Raw genomic sequence first — 12,725 nt, forward strand, 5'->3', positions numbered from 1 at the left:
CAAACTTTAGAATTTTTTTAGAAGGATATGCTCAGTAGAAACGAAGGGCGTAATTTATTAGGATGTGAAGAAAATTTTAAAGTTCGAATTATGTATTTCCAAGCTCAAGTTTGGTCGAAATTTGCAACTTTGAATTCGGTTTGATTCAATTCGATTTGAAATATGCTAATATATTATCAAGATGCTCGAGTTTGGTCTAATTAACAACAAAATATTAAAACTCGTTATTGACTCGTGAATTATTGAATAAAATAATTTGGGTTCGAGTTTGATTCGAAAAAAATTCGTATATGTTCGAGTTCAATAAGTTCAAATAAGAATAAATTTTTTTTTTGAATCGGTTGAAAAAAATTGCAAATTGATTTGATTAGTTTACTGAGAGAACAATCCGACTACAAAAACTTGCGAAGTGATTCGATTTGTTTACACAACAAACTCATTTGATTTGTTTACATCCTAAATAGAAACTAGTGGAGCAATATTTTGTCACAAACTTCCCAACTGGGACGTCTACAAATTTGTTAAAATTAAATCAAATATATTGGCAGTATTATGCTCGAAACTTACAAGAAAAAAACTGGAAAATAGATTAAAAATTTGAAGTTTTTACTTGCAGACTGGATCATGACTGATTTTCATTTTTTCTATTTTGGTTATTGTATAATTTCTTAGATGAATATCAAATACAGCTCAAATATGCATTTCTTGCAAAATAATTTTTCTTATCTCGGAAAATTAAAGACTTTTTTTGAGGAAAAATAAATAAATATATGTTATCTCAGAAAATTAAAGACTTTTTTTGAGAAAGAAAATAAATATTTGTTTCTCCCTTCACGGAAATGTCGATGGATATGAAACGCAAGATATACTCACTTTCTTCCAATAAAAATTGATGTGTATTTTAAATTTCACATAGCAAAATCTATAATTCAAAATTTACGTGTCATAAAAAAAATGCAAATTCAACAATTGCGATATCAATTGGATAAAAATACCAAATGTCCAAATAATATAAACACACCGGACCTAACTCAAATATAAATATATCATATCAAAAATAAAAAATAAAAAAAAGGCAAACTTCTAAAACTAATTTATCAAACCCCCTATGCCGCATATTTTTTTAAAAAAACAAGCATAAAACCTTTTAAAATGAATAAATGTGGTAAAAAAAATTAACATACATATTAAATATGTTTTTAGATATATTAATCTGTTAATATTTTTTTTTGAAGATTTATGGGCCTTACAGTTTTGTTAGGGCACTAATGCAATAAGCCGAATCTCATGCTCATTGGCAGAACGTTTAAATTTTATGTTATAATTTTCCACTTAAAAATACATGCGATGACCAACTCGGATAAACTCCAAATTAGCCCGTGATCGTGCCCACGCAACCAATACTGGGTTTATATTCAGCAAGGAATCTGTTCTCGCTATAGACTGCTTGTAATGCTACAAAAAGTACAACAGTCGGCTTCTAGTCACAAATCAAGGTGTTCATATGCCTGTCTGGAACTGTATTATTTCGTAAATAAGGCCCGATCGCCTCTTTGTATGGTTTTCAATATCTTACTGTAAAATCGCATGTGTTTAACCACACTTTTTTCTGTAGTAAAGCAAGCCATATATTGGACTTGTTTTCACGTCCAACCAAAGTGTTTTGGAGGAAATGTCACTATGCACTACTCATTTCTATTTCACAAATCCATCCAGTCAACAAACCAAAACCTTAGTGTATAGCAGGTGCAATAGCTTAAAAGTGAGCCTTCTGTTCAAGTTATAGTCTGGGAAGTGCGCAGAAGGGGCACAAAACCATGAGAAAATAATAACATAAAAAACAAAGAAAAACAACTTTACAGAACATGAAACTGCGGCAGCTGATTTTGTTCATTCATCGGCGCCATTGCTGACTTTAATCTCTAGAAGACGCTCCACTGGTTGCCGGCATATTGGACACCGGTTCGTTTGGAACCTCAAAACTTTAGCACACTCGCTGCACATACACTACACATCGAAGCAAAAAAACAATGAAACATCATTCATAAGCTACTAACAGGCACCTTTACTCAAACAAAATTTCGTGAATGCAAGAGATCAAGTGTTCAAGGAAGACCAAAGTTGATCTAGTTGAAGAATCCCTTGAGCTCTAGCTTTAGGAAAAATAGCTTCCAATATATTTCAAGATCTGCGATGTACAAAATCCCATAGATTTTATTGAATTAGTTTTAGGTCCTTATTTTGAATTTCTATGTATTTATTGCCTAACACTGACCATCATCAAGAAGTACCCTTTACACATAAATTCCAGGCACAAATTCTCCAGTCTCCAACTTATATGTGAGGGAGAGTGTTAAGTGACTATTATTGCCCAACCCTGAAAGATCCCATTTATACCACATGCTATTATTGGCACACCTTTCTTCAAAAATCTTCCTGATATAAAGCATAAAGTGGTGTGAAATTGTAATGCTGGGGAGAGAGGAGGAGTACCATATGTCGACATGGAAGGACAGTGGTGTCTCGAGGTTCCGAAAGACATATAACACATTCTTTTCCAGGATCATTTGCATCAAATTCATCCTCTGCCGAATTTCCAATCCCATAAATCTCCTGCAATTCATATCTCATGCCATTCACCCATAGTATTTGCTTCACCACCCTAACATGATATTCGCCTTTATCCTTTTCAAACACAGCCTGAGTTATCTGGGAGTTTGAGGATCCACTGTTCTGATTGCCACTGTTGTTATCTGAGCATGTAGCCTTAGCCTTAACTGCTAATGGGTACACATCCAAGTCACTGTCTTTAGACAATTCTCCATCCTCGAACATTGAAAGGTCTATTCCAGTGCCAGATGGTTGTTTAAACTTTTGGGCTAAACCTTGATGAAAATGAACAACGATTGGTGGATGTAAGCTTTCTTTTGTTGGAGTCAAGCAACAATCTTCACCTTCCTTGGCAAAAAAGATTATCTTAATGCTGCATGCAGCAAGGAAACCAAGTTAAAATCCTACTTTATCAAGAGAAGCATACAAAATAAGTAGAACAAAAAAGCTAGAAAACAACTCAGTACCAAGTTTGAGTTTTAAAAGGTTCGCCTGTAAATCAGTTTGGTATCTGAGAGTTGAATCCAAAGTTTTTTTCAAAAAAGGATATTGGGCGAGGATAAGAGTCACACGGTGAGCCCCAGATGCACACTAAGTGACACCATGAGTCCCAGAACCACACAAGCGAGATTCTACTCAATGGATTCCACTAGGTACATTTCAAATTCAGTCACTTTATAAAAATGATTATTTACAAGTTCCAAAAGAAAAATATTCCATAGTGTTTGAACTTATCAAACTCTCCCCGCTGACCAACGTAATGTAGCGGTGATAAAGTGAGATTTTGACGTTAAGTTCTCCAAGAATATGAACCTCCTAAAGAACAGCTTCCAAATGTTTTACCAAATATAAATCCCAACAATAATATTTTCCACTACCTCTATTCATTGAGAAGTATAACACACTTTCGAAATACTAGGGGAAAAAAGGTTCCAACAAAAACTCAAAAACCATGGGAACAATGAAACACCGCACTTGCACCCATACAATCGAGCTCAATTGATACCTAGAGAGCCGAAACATTTTCAAGCTTGGCCTTTTTATTTTTCAGTAATATTTGTATCAATCTAACAAGGTCGGAACCAATTACACAAGTTTTGGAACGAGCTCAAGATCGGTATCAAGGTTTAAACTTGTTTAATAGAGCGAAAAATCATTCCCAACTCCAAGATGAACTAATATTCAACAATAGTTGCTTCTTTAAGATACCGATAGAAAGACAAGTTCACACGAAGGAAATTTCCACAAGATCAGTCAAACGGAGTATTGCGTATTCCAAATAAAACCAAAATCACAGCTAATCATTCATGAATCTTTATAAAACTTAACATAATAGAAAGTTCTTAGAGAAAAAATAAACCTTCCAGTCACAGTGGCATCAAAAGTGAATGCAACGAGATGCTTTCCAGGATGTGCCTCATCGGGCACGATTCTCAAAGTCTCCTTCTTCAAATTAACATCATTACGAATGGTGACCGCCTTCTGGTGCTCAACGTACGGCTGCGCCGGAGGCTGCATCATGGGTCCGTAGGGGTACCTCCCGTTAACCCAACTAGCATGCGCGGCCGCGTGGTGGTGATCGTATGGTGCTGGAAGAGGCATCGGCATCGATGCAGGCGGTGGTGGGTAGTAACCCGGGTACTGGTAATAAGGTGGCGCGTTGGGATTAGGGTACTGCGCAGGAGGGTACGGCGTCGCAGCTGCGAAAACATATCGGTTAGCCGTGATCTCGGGCTGCGGATCCTGCGGCGTCGGAGGGGAAGGGTGGCTCCGCCTGCTGGAGCTCCTTCTCCGCCCGTGCACCCCGCTGCTCCCAATATTACCCATGTCGCATACAAATCCGAAATAATTCAAGGAAAAACACCACCTTTCTTTAACAAAAACACAAAATTCAAGAGTTCCAGCCGCAGGAACCCATCAAAAACTCATTGCCGCATAAAAGGGCAATAATGGAAGTCGAGAATATTTTGAGAAGAGAAAAGCGAATGTGGGTTTTGTTAATTGCGTGGACGTAATGAAAAGGAGGAAGGAAGTAGATACATTACACAAGGAAAGGGCGAAGAATTACAATTTTTAATACTGCTTAATTTAAAGATTGGTGGGGATAACAAAGATGAATCAATAATTAAAGAAAAAAAGGAATTGGAAGACGAATCTAATAATGAGAAAGGGGAATGGACGAAGGCGGTGGTGGGGTTGGGGTTTGGAGGTAGCGTAAAGCTCCACCTGCAACGTTGAAAATGATGCCAACTTCACCATTTTCGAGTTTTGCTTCCTCCTCCTTTCTTTCCTTTTTCATAATGACTTCATTTTCTATTATCTTTATTTATATACCAATATAATTATAAGATAAAATATACATTACGGGGGATTTTTTAAAGAAGTTGTTCTACCTAAAAAATAGTTAAAAAGTCCAACGGAAGAAGCCAAACAGATGAAGTCCAATGTAGTTGCAGTTGGACCAGCGGAAGAATGTTGCTGCCAGTTACGGCCAGTACCCAAGGTGAAAAATCGTGGAAGATCGTGGGGTGATCGTGGAGAGGAGAAACTGATGTGCGGAATGTGACAAAAGGGAGGGAAGAGAATCAGAGAAAGCCCCCGACAAATCAATTCAAAAAGCTACAGCAAAAGCTCTGCAGAATTCTTTATCAATTTTATGTCTGTTCATGTCAATTTCTAGTTCTACTAGCAAAGTATTCCAAATATTCCATATGTTTATCAGTCTTCTTTGTAAAAATATTGGCCAAGTTCATAGCAACATAATGATATTTGATGTTGTTAATGGATTCCTCCTATAATTTTGTCATATTCTTCATTTTGTGTTTACGTTTTTGAGACATTTCGAAGGAATTATAACTAACGGTCGAATCGAGACTCGCAACGCTTGACAAAGAAGTCGGATCATTCACATTTGGCACGAACACGTGCCTGGCACGCCCCGCAATTTTCGTGATAAACAAATTGGCACGTCCAGTGGGACCCAATGCCTTCAAAGCGTACTGAAAAGAATGAAGGAATTCTCCCATCACAGGAAAAGGTCATCGTTCACAGAAGGAAGAGACCGATGCTGATGGAAGATCAGTGGAACGACTGGTACACAAGTTCGAAGAAGAGGCTGCGAAGGAAGGAATTTCATTTTCTGGTGGTAAGGGACTTCCAACAAACATTATGTTGTCAATGGAGAAAAATATCTGTGGGGATCTCAACGAAATGACCAAATCCTTTACTGCTGTTATGATGGAATTTATGACAGAAATAAGGGAATGGAGGAAGTCTTTGAAGAAAGAGAATAAGTCACCAAAAGATGATAGACCTAAGGAAACTGGAAATAAACGGCCTGAAGACCAAGGCCAGGGAGCGGGGAGTTCTCAAGCAGGTGAAAATCGCCGCTTGGAGGAATCACCGACTCTGGGATCTGTTGAGGAAGGCAAGTATACTCCTCCACACAGGAGGGAAGATGAGTTGGGTCCGAAACGCCAAAGTTACATCAGTGGTAAACAAGTAGCTGGTAATATGTTCGATGTGACTTCTCCTAGCATGCATCCGGGGATGTATGGTGATGGGGGAATGCATGTGTATTCAGTTCCAAGTTCGGGGAATAACACTCGGGGGGCAAATTATTTCCCATAAACATTACGACGAACTTCAGTCTTGGACTTCGAGACTGTACATGATGTCATCCAAGAGTTGTATGGCCCAGGGGTGAGGCCAATCAACCGACAAGAGTTCTACAAACCATACCCCGATGTGGTTGATCGTGAAAATCCTTACCCACATGGATATCGCATTCCATACTTTACTTTGTACTCGGGGGAAGACGGTCAATCTAGCGTGGAACATGTGGCGAGGTTTACAATACAGTGTGGGGAACTAGCAAATTTGGATAATTTTTCCAACTACAAGCTGCGTTTGTTTCCCAATTCATTGACTAGTACTGCGTTTACTTGGTATGCCACACTACCTTGGAATTCTATTATGACTTGACATGACATGGAACGCCAGTTTCATACACAGTTTTTCAGAACAGTACCTGAGATCAGTATAGCGGAATTGTCGAGAGTGGTCCAGAAGCCGGGAGAATCTGCTAATAATTTCATTTGCGAATTCAAAAGAGTGAGGAGTAGGTGCAAAGTTTTCATTCCAGAATCAGAATATGTGAAAATGGCGCAGCGAGCACTTGGCTTTGAGTTGAGAAAGAAATTCCAAGGGATGAAATTCCGCGATTTTTATGAGCTTGCTGCCAAGGTATCAGAGTATGAGGAATTATTGCGTGTGGAAAGTCATAAAAGGAAGTCTACTGTTGGCTCTTACTTCAGGAAGTTGAAGAAGTTGCCTTAGCAGAAGTGGTGAATTTTGGATCATGTACAGTCCCGTTGTTGAAGCACAAGAATGAAGAATTTCCGAGAAAAAAATGCTTCTCCAGTTCAAACGCCTTACACCTTTGATGCGTCAAAGACAGAAGAAATATTTGATCACTTGATGAAGGAAAAGTTTATAACATTCCCCCCAGATCATAAGCTGCCCACCAGAGATGAGATGAAATGAAGAGATTACTGTAAGTATCACAATTCCTTCGACCATAGTACTAATGTTTGTTGGGTTTTCAAAAATGTCATGCAGGAAAGAATCAACAAGGGAGTTCTAAAATTTCCCGAGAAGAAAGAAACAATGATAGTGGATAAAGATCCTTTTCTCCCAGTGGTCAATGTTAATGTGAGCAATACCGATTTGCATTTCTTAATCAATGAGAGGAGATAGAATGGAGGTGAGGACATGTCCATTAGGCCAGGAGTTACTATAAGCAAGTGTTGGGTGCCTCGGAAAATGATATTTGAGGTTAAGAGGAAGAAAACAGAAATTTTTCATGAAAAAGACAGCTATTACAGTGGGAGTGGTGTGCATTATGGTGAGAAAAATATGAGGTATGATAGGGAATCTATGGCCAAAAGGCCAGAGACCCAGTACCTCAGAAGGAACTCGTCTCCTAGGTTGGTAACTAGCGAGAGAAGAAGTTACCCGCAGTTATCCCAGAAGATAATACAGAGGCCAGAACCTCAAAAATATGAAAGAAAATCCCGTTTTTTTGTTCCTCCCAGAGCAATCCCCAACGGCATATGGAAATGAGTAGAGCATCCAAAGTTCCCAAAATCGCTTTCTCGGACCCAAAAACGACGTTTGTTGAGAGAAAAAGCTGCTGATCGCAGATCTAAGATGGGGGAATCACTCAGAGAGAAGAAAAAATTTGGGAGGAAGGATACTGAAGGTAGTGAGGAAGAAGAGTTACAAATGGAGGATTTAATCTTAGCTCCGGCTCAGATGAAAGATCGACAGTCGGAGATAGATGTTTTATAAAGATGAAATAGATGAGAAGTGTTGTACAAAGTAGGCTGGATAGCCACTTTGGCTAATTTTGAGATATTGACTCGTAGGAAGTTTCTGTAATATGCGAGGAATAGGCTTTTAAGCCATTCCCCGCTGAACTTTTTTGCAAATAGTGATGGAGCATCTGTGAATAAATAAAAAAAAAATTTGCTCATGGAATCCTTTGCAGCTGATGTGTTTTTTAAGAGAATAATGTGCTGTCTTGATAGCCAAATTGATGACGTGTAGAGTACGTTTATTACATATTTCGATACTTTGATGGTGTTTGGAAAGTATGGATGTTAATGAGGATTGATGATAGCGTGTTGTGAGAATCTTAAGGGAAACAGGCTAGTTAGCCGTTATTTTTAAGTGATTTTTTACAAAAATTTGGGCAGAGTTTCCTCAGTAAACGTGACATTCCAGAAATACAAATATGTGTAAACACATGTGGAAAAACCCAAGCAACAGACATAACATAATTCCATCAACAAAATTTGATTTCCAGGCATTATCCAACATCCAAAATTCAACATTAATCCAAATCATGGCAAATAAATATCTACTACAGAGTGGTCCGAACATCGAAAAAAATACCAAAATGAAATGTTAATGGTGATGCATGAGCGCTTAAGAAAGGTCAAGACGGCGTAATTCTTCCCACTTGGATATGCACTATGCCCGAGTCTGCTCCGCTGTTTACAAGGTGTGCTCCCACTGCTAGTAAGCATGCTTTGTTACACCAGATCATCACCCAAGTGTTGGATATCGGCCTTGAGCTTATCGAGTGCTGGATATCGGCCTTGAGCTTATCGGAGAGAACTTTTAAGGCTTCATTGTCATGCAGAAGGGCCATCATGTGGGTTTTATGCTGAGCGAGTTCAGCCTCCAATTTTTTTACCAGCTCTTCCTTGGAGTTAAAGTTCACATTTTTCTATTGGAGAGTTGTTAGAATAACCTTTCTCTCAGAGTGCATACTGTCCAACCTCTCTCTTTGTGCTTTGAAATCTCCCACTTTAATCAACGTCTCCGAACAGGTGTGGCTTGAATCCTGAAAAGTTGAAAACATTGAAAGCAGATTATTTAAGATATCATGCCGTGGGTGTTGCAAGGTATTCCTCATCAAAAACTTATTCAAACATATTCACAAACACCTTGAGTGCAGCATGAAATGTGATATATTCTACAATGTTTTTGTGATGAGGATTGGAAAAAAGGTGAAACATACCTACCTTGAGAATGTGTGGCTTGATGTAAAGGGGATTGATGATGTCAATTTTCAGAAACTTGGATGGCATCACAAAGTCGATGTAATCGGCAGTTTCTTCGGGAAGATCGGTGGGCTCCGATGGAGATTTGGGGGAAGAAAATGAGGAAAAAAGAGATAAGGATATGGTTCAGGGAATGCACACTCTATTGGAGGAAGAACATGTGTTTCATCTGTCAATTCTTCTTCAAGTCTGTTGAACTATTCTTTGTAACCATATGATTCTACGTTGAGCTTTGAATAGGTAGGATAACGAATAAAGCAAAGAAATAGTCAACTTGGCCCACTGGACCGAATTGATAGAATTAGTCAAATAGCCAAAATGAGCCAAATTGACCATTGACCCAAATTTGCTAGGGGTCAATTTTTATGCCTAAAAAATAGTTATAAAGCCCAACAGAAGAAGCCCAACAGATGAAGCCCAATGTAGTTGCAGTTGGACCAGCGGAAGAATGTTGCTGCTAGTTACGGCCAGTACCCAAGGTGGAAGATTGTGGAAGATCGTGGGGTGATCGTGGCGAGGAGAAACTGATGTGCGGAATGTGACAAAAGGGAGGGAAGAGAATCAGAGAAAGCCCCCGACAAATCAATACAAAAAGCTACAACAAAAGCTCTGCAGAATTCCTTATCAATTTTATGTCTGTTCATGTCAATTTCTAGTTCTACTAGCAAAGTATTCCAAATATTCCATATGTTTATCAGTCTTCTTTGTAAAAATATTGGTCAAGTTCATAGCAACATAATGATATTTGATGTTGTTAATGGATTCCTCCTATAATTTTGTCATATTCCTCATTCTGTGTTTACGTTTTTGAGACATTTCGAAGGAACTATAACAAACGGTCGAATCGAGACTCGCAACGCTTGACAAAGAAGTCGGATCATTCGCATTTGGCACGAACACGTGCCTGGCACGCCCCGCAATTTTCGTGATAAACAGAAGTAATATTCTTTCAGCTAATTTATTTGATACACATCTGGCTAGACTTTTAAATCTCTGTAGATTAATGTATTTTGGAGAACCACAAGATATAAGTTACGGGCAACCATATATCACGTGTTTATTACATACTAAGTGTGGGTGAATAAATGATAGCCCATTACGAAATTTTAGATTTCCCATAAGCAAGTCAGTTTTATTGATTTCAGTTCTCAATTTCAAGAAACTTGACCAAACACAAGGATGTGATGAAATATAGAAAAATTGCGCATCTAATGGGTGATTGACACCTCATCGGTGCTCACATAGGTGTGCAGCATATCAAAACAAGTACTTGGTTTGATTATTGGTATCAGAGCAGATGTCACATGTTCGATTTCAATTATAATTGTAAAGAGTGTAATTATTGTTAAAGAGATTGTTGAGTGCAATAATTTTCCTTGCTGGTAGAGTTATCAAAACGTGATATTTGAACTGCTGTATAGTTTAAAAGATTTTAGTTACACTGTTACCACCAATAATAATTTTTGGTAAAGAGACTAAGCACACGGTCTTACAATTGGATTGACCATGTGAGAATGTGATCTAAGATCATTTTTTGTGAGTTCGGGAGAACAGATTGTTACGATTAGATATCAAGTTTGGGACTTTCATGTCATATGAAGAACAATATTTGCGAATATGATTTGTGCTTCCAAAAAAATTAAGTATTCCATCCAACTTTGCTGTTAGATAAAACCTTTCATCTCTTCCTTAAATTCTCTGTGTGTCCGCTGTATAACAATTTTCAGGTCTTACAAAGTACTTAGTATTTACATGCTGGAGAAGATTTATTACGAATTCGCACAACTTGGAGAGCACTTGAAAAATTCTCACCTTAAAAGTCAAATTAAATGCGTCTGGCTAGAGTCTATAAATTTATTAACCGGATCTCCGTCTTTTCTTTCCTCTCCTTCTCCCGATTTCTTTAATATTTAGCAACGTTCTTCCATTCCTTTACAAATTCACCAATCCCATCAAGAAAATTCTAATATTAAGACCAATAAAATATAGCACAATGGAACCGATTTCCTATATTTTAAGCTGTTTCAAATCCTCCCCAAATACTTTGGCAGCCAATGCTACAGAAGATGAAAACGATCAAACAATCTCAAATCCAAAATTTCATGTTTTCTCATACAGTGAACTCGAAACTGCAACTCAGGGATTCAAGAACAAGATTGGTGAGGGGGGTTGCGGTTCTGTTTACAAGGTAAACTGTTAGATCTTTAGTTTTTTATTTTTTTTGGATTCATGGATGCAAAATTTAGCTCTCCTTAATGGTCAACTATCAAAAAAAATTTAGGGGCCGCTAATAGAGTACAACATTGTATGTGGCGGTAAAAGTTTTATCTGTCGAACCAGATTTGATGCGTGGGGAAAGTGAGTTCTTAACTGAGGTAGCTGCATTGTCTGATATTAGACATGAAAATCTGGTTACTCTACGAGGATGTTGCGTAGCTGGAGCTCAAAGATTTTTGGTGTACAATTACATGGAAAATAATAGCCTCTAGCATTATTTCTTGGGTATAAAAATCGTCTATTTTCAACTTTTTTGGCATATACTTTTGATTATGAATAGAGAGTGAGGTGAAAAGGGTGAAGTTTACTTGGAATTTGAGAAAACATGTTTCATTAGGAATTGTAAAAGGGATTTGTTACCTCCATGAAGAATTGAATCCTCATATCCTACGCGGGGATATCAAGGCAAGTAATATACTTCTTGATAAGAATTTCACGCCCAAATTTGCCGATTTCGGCTTTGCAAAGCTGTTTAGAGACGACAAATCGCACATAATTACTAGTGTCGCAGGAACATTGTAAGTTTCCACTTATATTACTGTTGTCTGATTTCTTGAATTAGGGCTCTTTATACACTCGTTTGGTGTCTCTCATCATGTTTATTTTGTTCGGGATGCATAAAAAGGGGGTATTTATCTCCAGAATACGCTCATAGTGGCCATCTTACCCGAAATCAGATGTTTACAGCTTCGGAGTACTCCTGCTGGAAATAGTCAGCGGGCGCCCTATTGTTGATTACCATCGAGAGCATTTTTTTGTGGACAAGGTAGCCATTTTTCCAGGTTTAGTCAAGACTCTAAAATTAACCCGTACGATGAGAAAATGATCACACTTTCACACGTTTGCCTGTGCAGGCATGGGAACTTTACAATGGCAAGAACCTTTTGAAGCTGGCGGATTCTGCACTGAATGGAGATTTTCCGAAAAAAGAAGCTGTTCGGTTCTTGAAAGTTGGACTGCTATGTGTGCAAGAGATGGCCAGGCTCCGGCCTTCATGTCCACTGTAATCAAGATGTTAAACAATGAGATTGAAACAGATAATGTTGAGATATCACGTCCGGGACTCATTGCTGATCTTAAGAAGATCAAAACACATCAGAAGCAATCATTCACTGTCCCAGAATGATAGTTGACGAATCTCTCTGAAAGACGAAAGGTTCCAATCAGTATTTCCATATCATTGAAGTAAAAAATACCAGCATTGTC

At 38.1% G+C, this 12,725-nt stretch overlaps 1 protein-coding gene and 1 pseudogene across 1 annotated transcript; one reads left to right on the top strand and one right to left on the bottom strand.

The window, feature by feature from the left end:
• Positions 1 to 1,716: 1,716 nt before the first annotated feature.
• LOC142526530 (putative E3 ubiquitin-protein ligase LOG2) lies at positions 1,717 to 4,860 on the bottom strand. The gene is made up of 3 exons (XM_075630997.1): positions 3,971 to 4,860; positions 2,494 to 2,983; positions 1,717 to 2,007 (listed from the first exon to the last, which is right to left on the bottom strand). The coding sequence occupies exons 1-3, from the start codon at positions 4,435 to 4,437 to the stop codon at positions 1,891 to 1,893; spliced, it is 1,074 nt and encodes a 357-aa protein (XP_075487112.1). The 5' UTR covers positions 4,438 to 4,860; the 3' UTR covers positions 1,717 to 1,890.
• A 6,375-nt stretch (positions 4,861 to 11,235) lies between these two features.
• On the top strand, positions 11,236 to 12,676 carry LOC142537173 (putative serine/threonine-protein kinase; annotated as a pseudogene).
• The last annotated feature ends 49 nt before the right edge of the window (positions 12,677 to 12,725 follow it).

Source organism: Primulina tabacum, chromosome 2 (assembly GCF_025594145.1).
Source record: "Primulina tabacum isolate GXHZ01 chromosome 2, ASM2559414v2, whole genome shotgun sequence".
Taxonomy (NCBI): Eukaryota; Viridiplantae; Streptophyta; class Magnoliopsida; order Lamiales; family Gesneriaceae; genus Primulina; species Primulina tabacum.

What these genes read in the sequence shown, in the direction of transcription:
- LOC142526530 (XM_075630997.1), bottom strand. Translation starts at nt 4,437, where the DNA reads ATGGGTAATATTGGGAGCAGCGGGGTGCACGGGCGGAGAAGGAGCTCC. An exon ending in GATGCCACTGTGACTGGAAG is followed by an intron (nt 2,984 to 3,970) that starts GTTTATTTTTTC and finishes TGCTGCATGCAG; the next exon opens with CATTAAGATAATCTTTTTTG. An exon ending in TCCTTCCATGTCGACATATG is followed by an intron (nt 2,008 to 2,493) that starts GTACTCCTCCTC and finishes TTCGATGTGTAG; the next exon opens with TGTATGTGCAGCGAGTGTGC.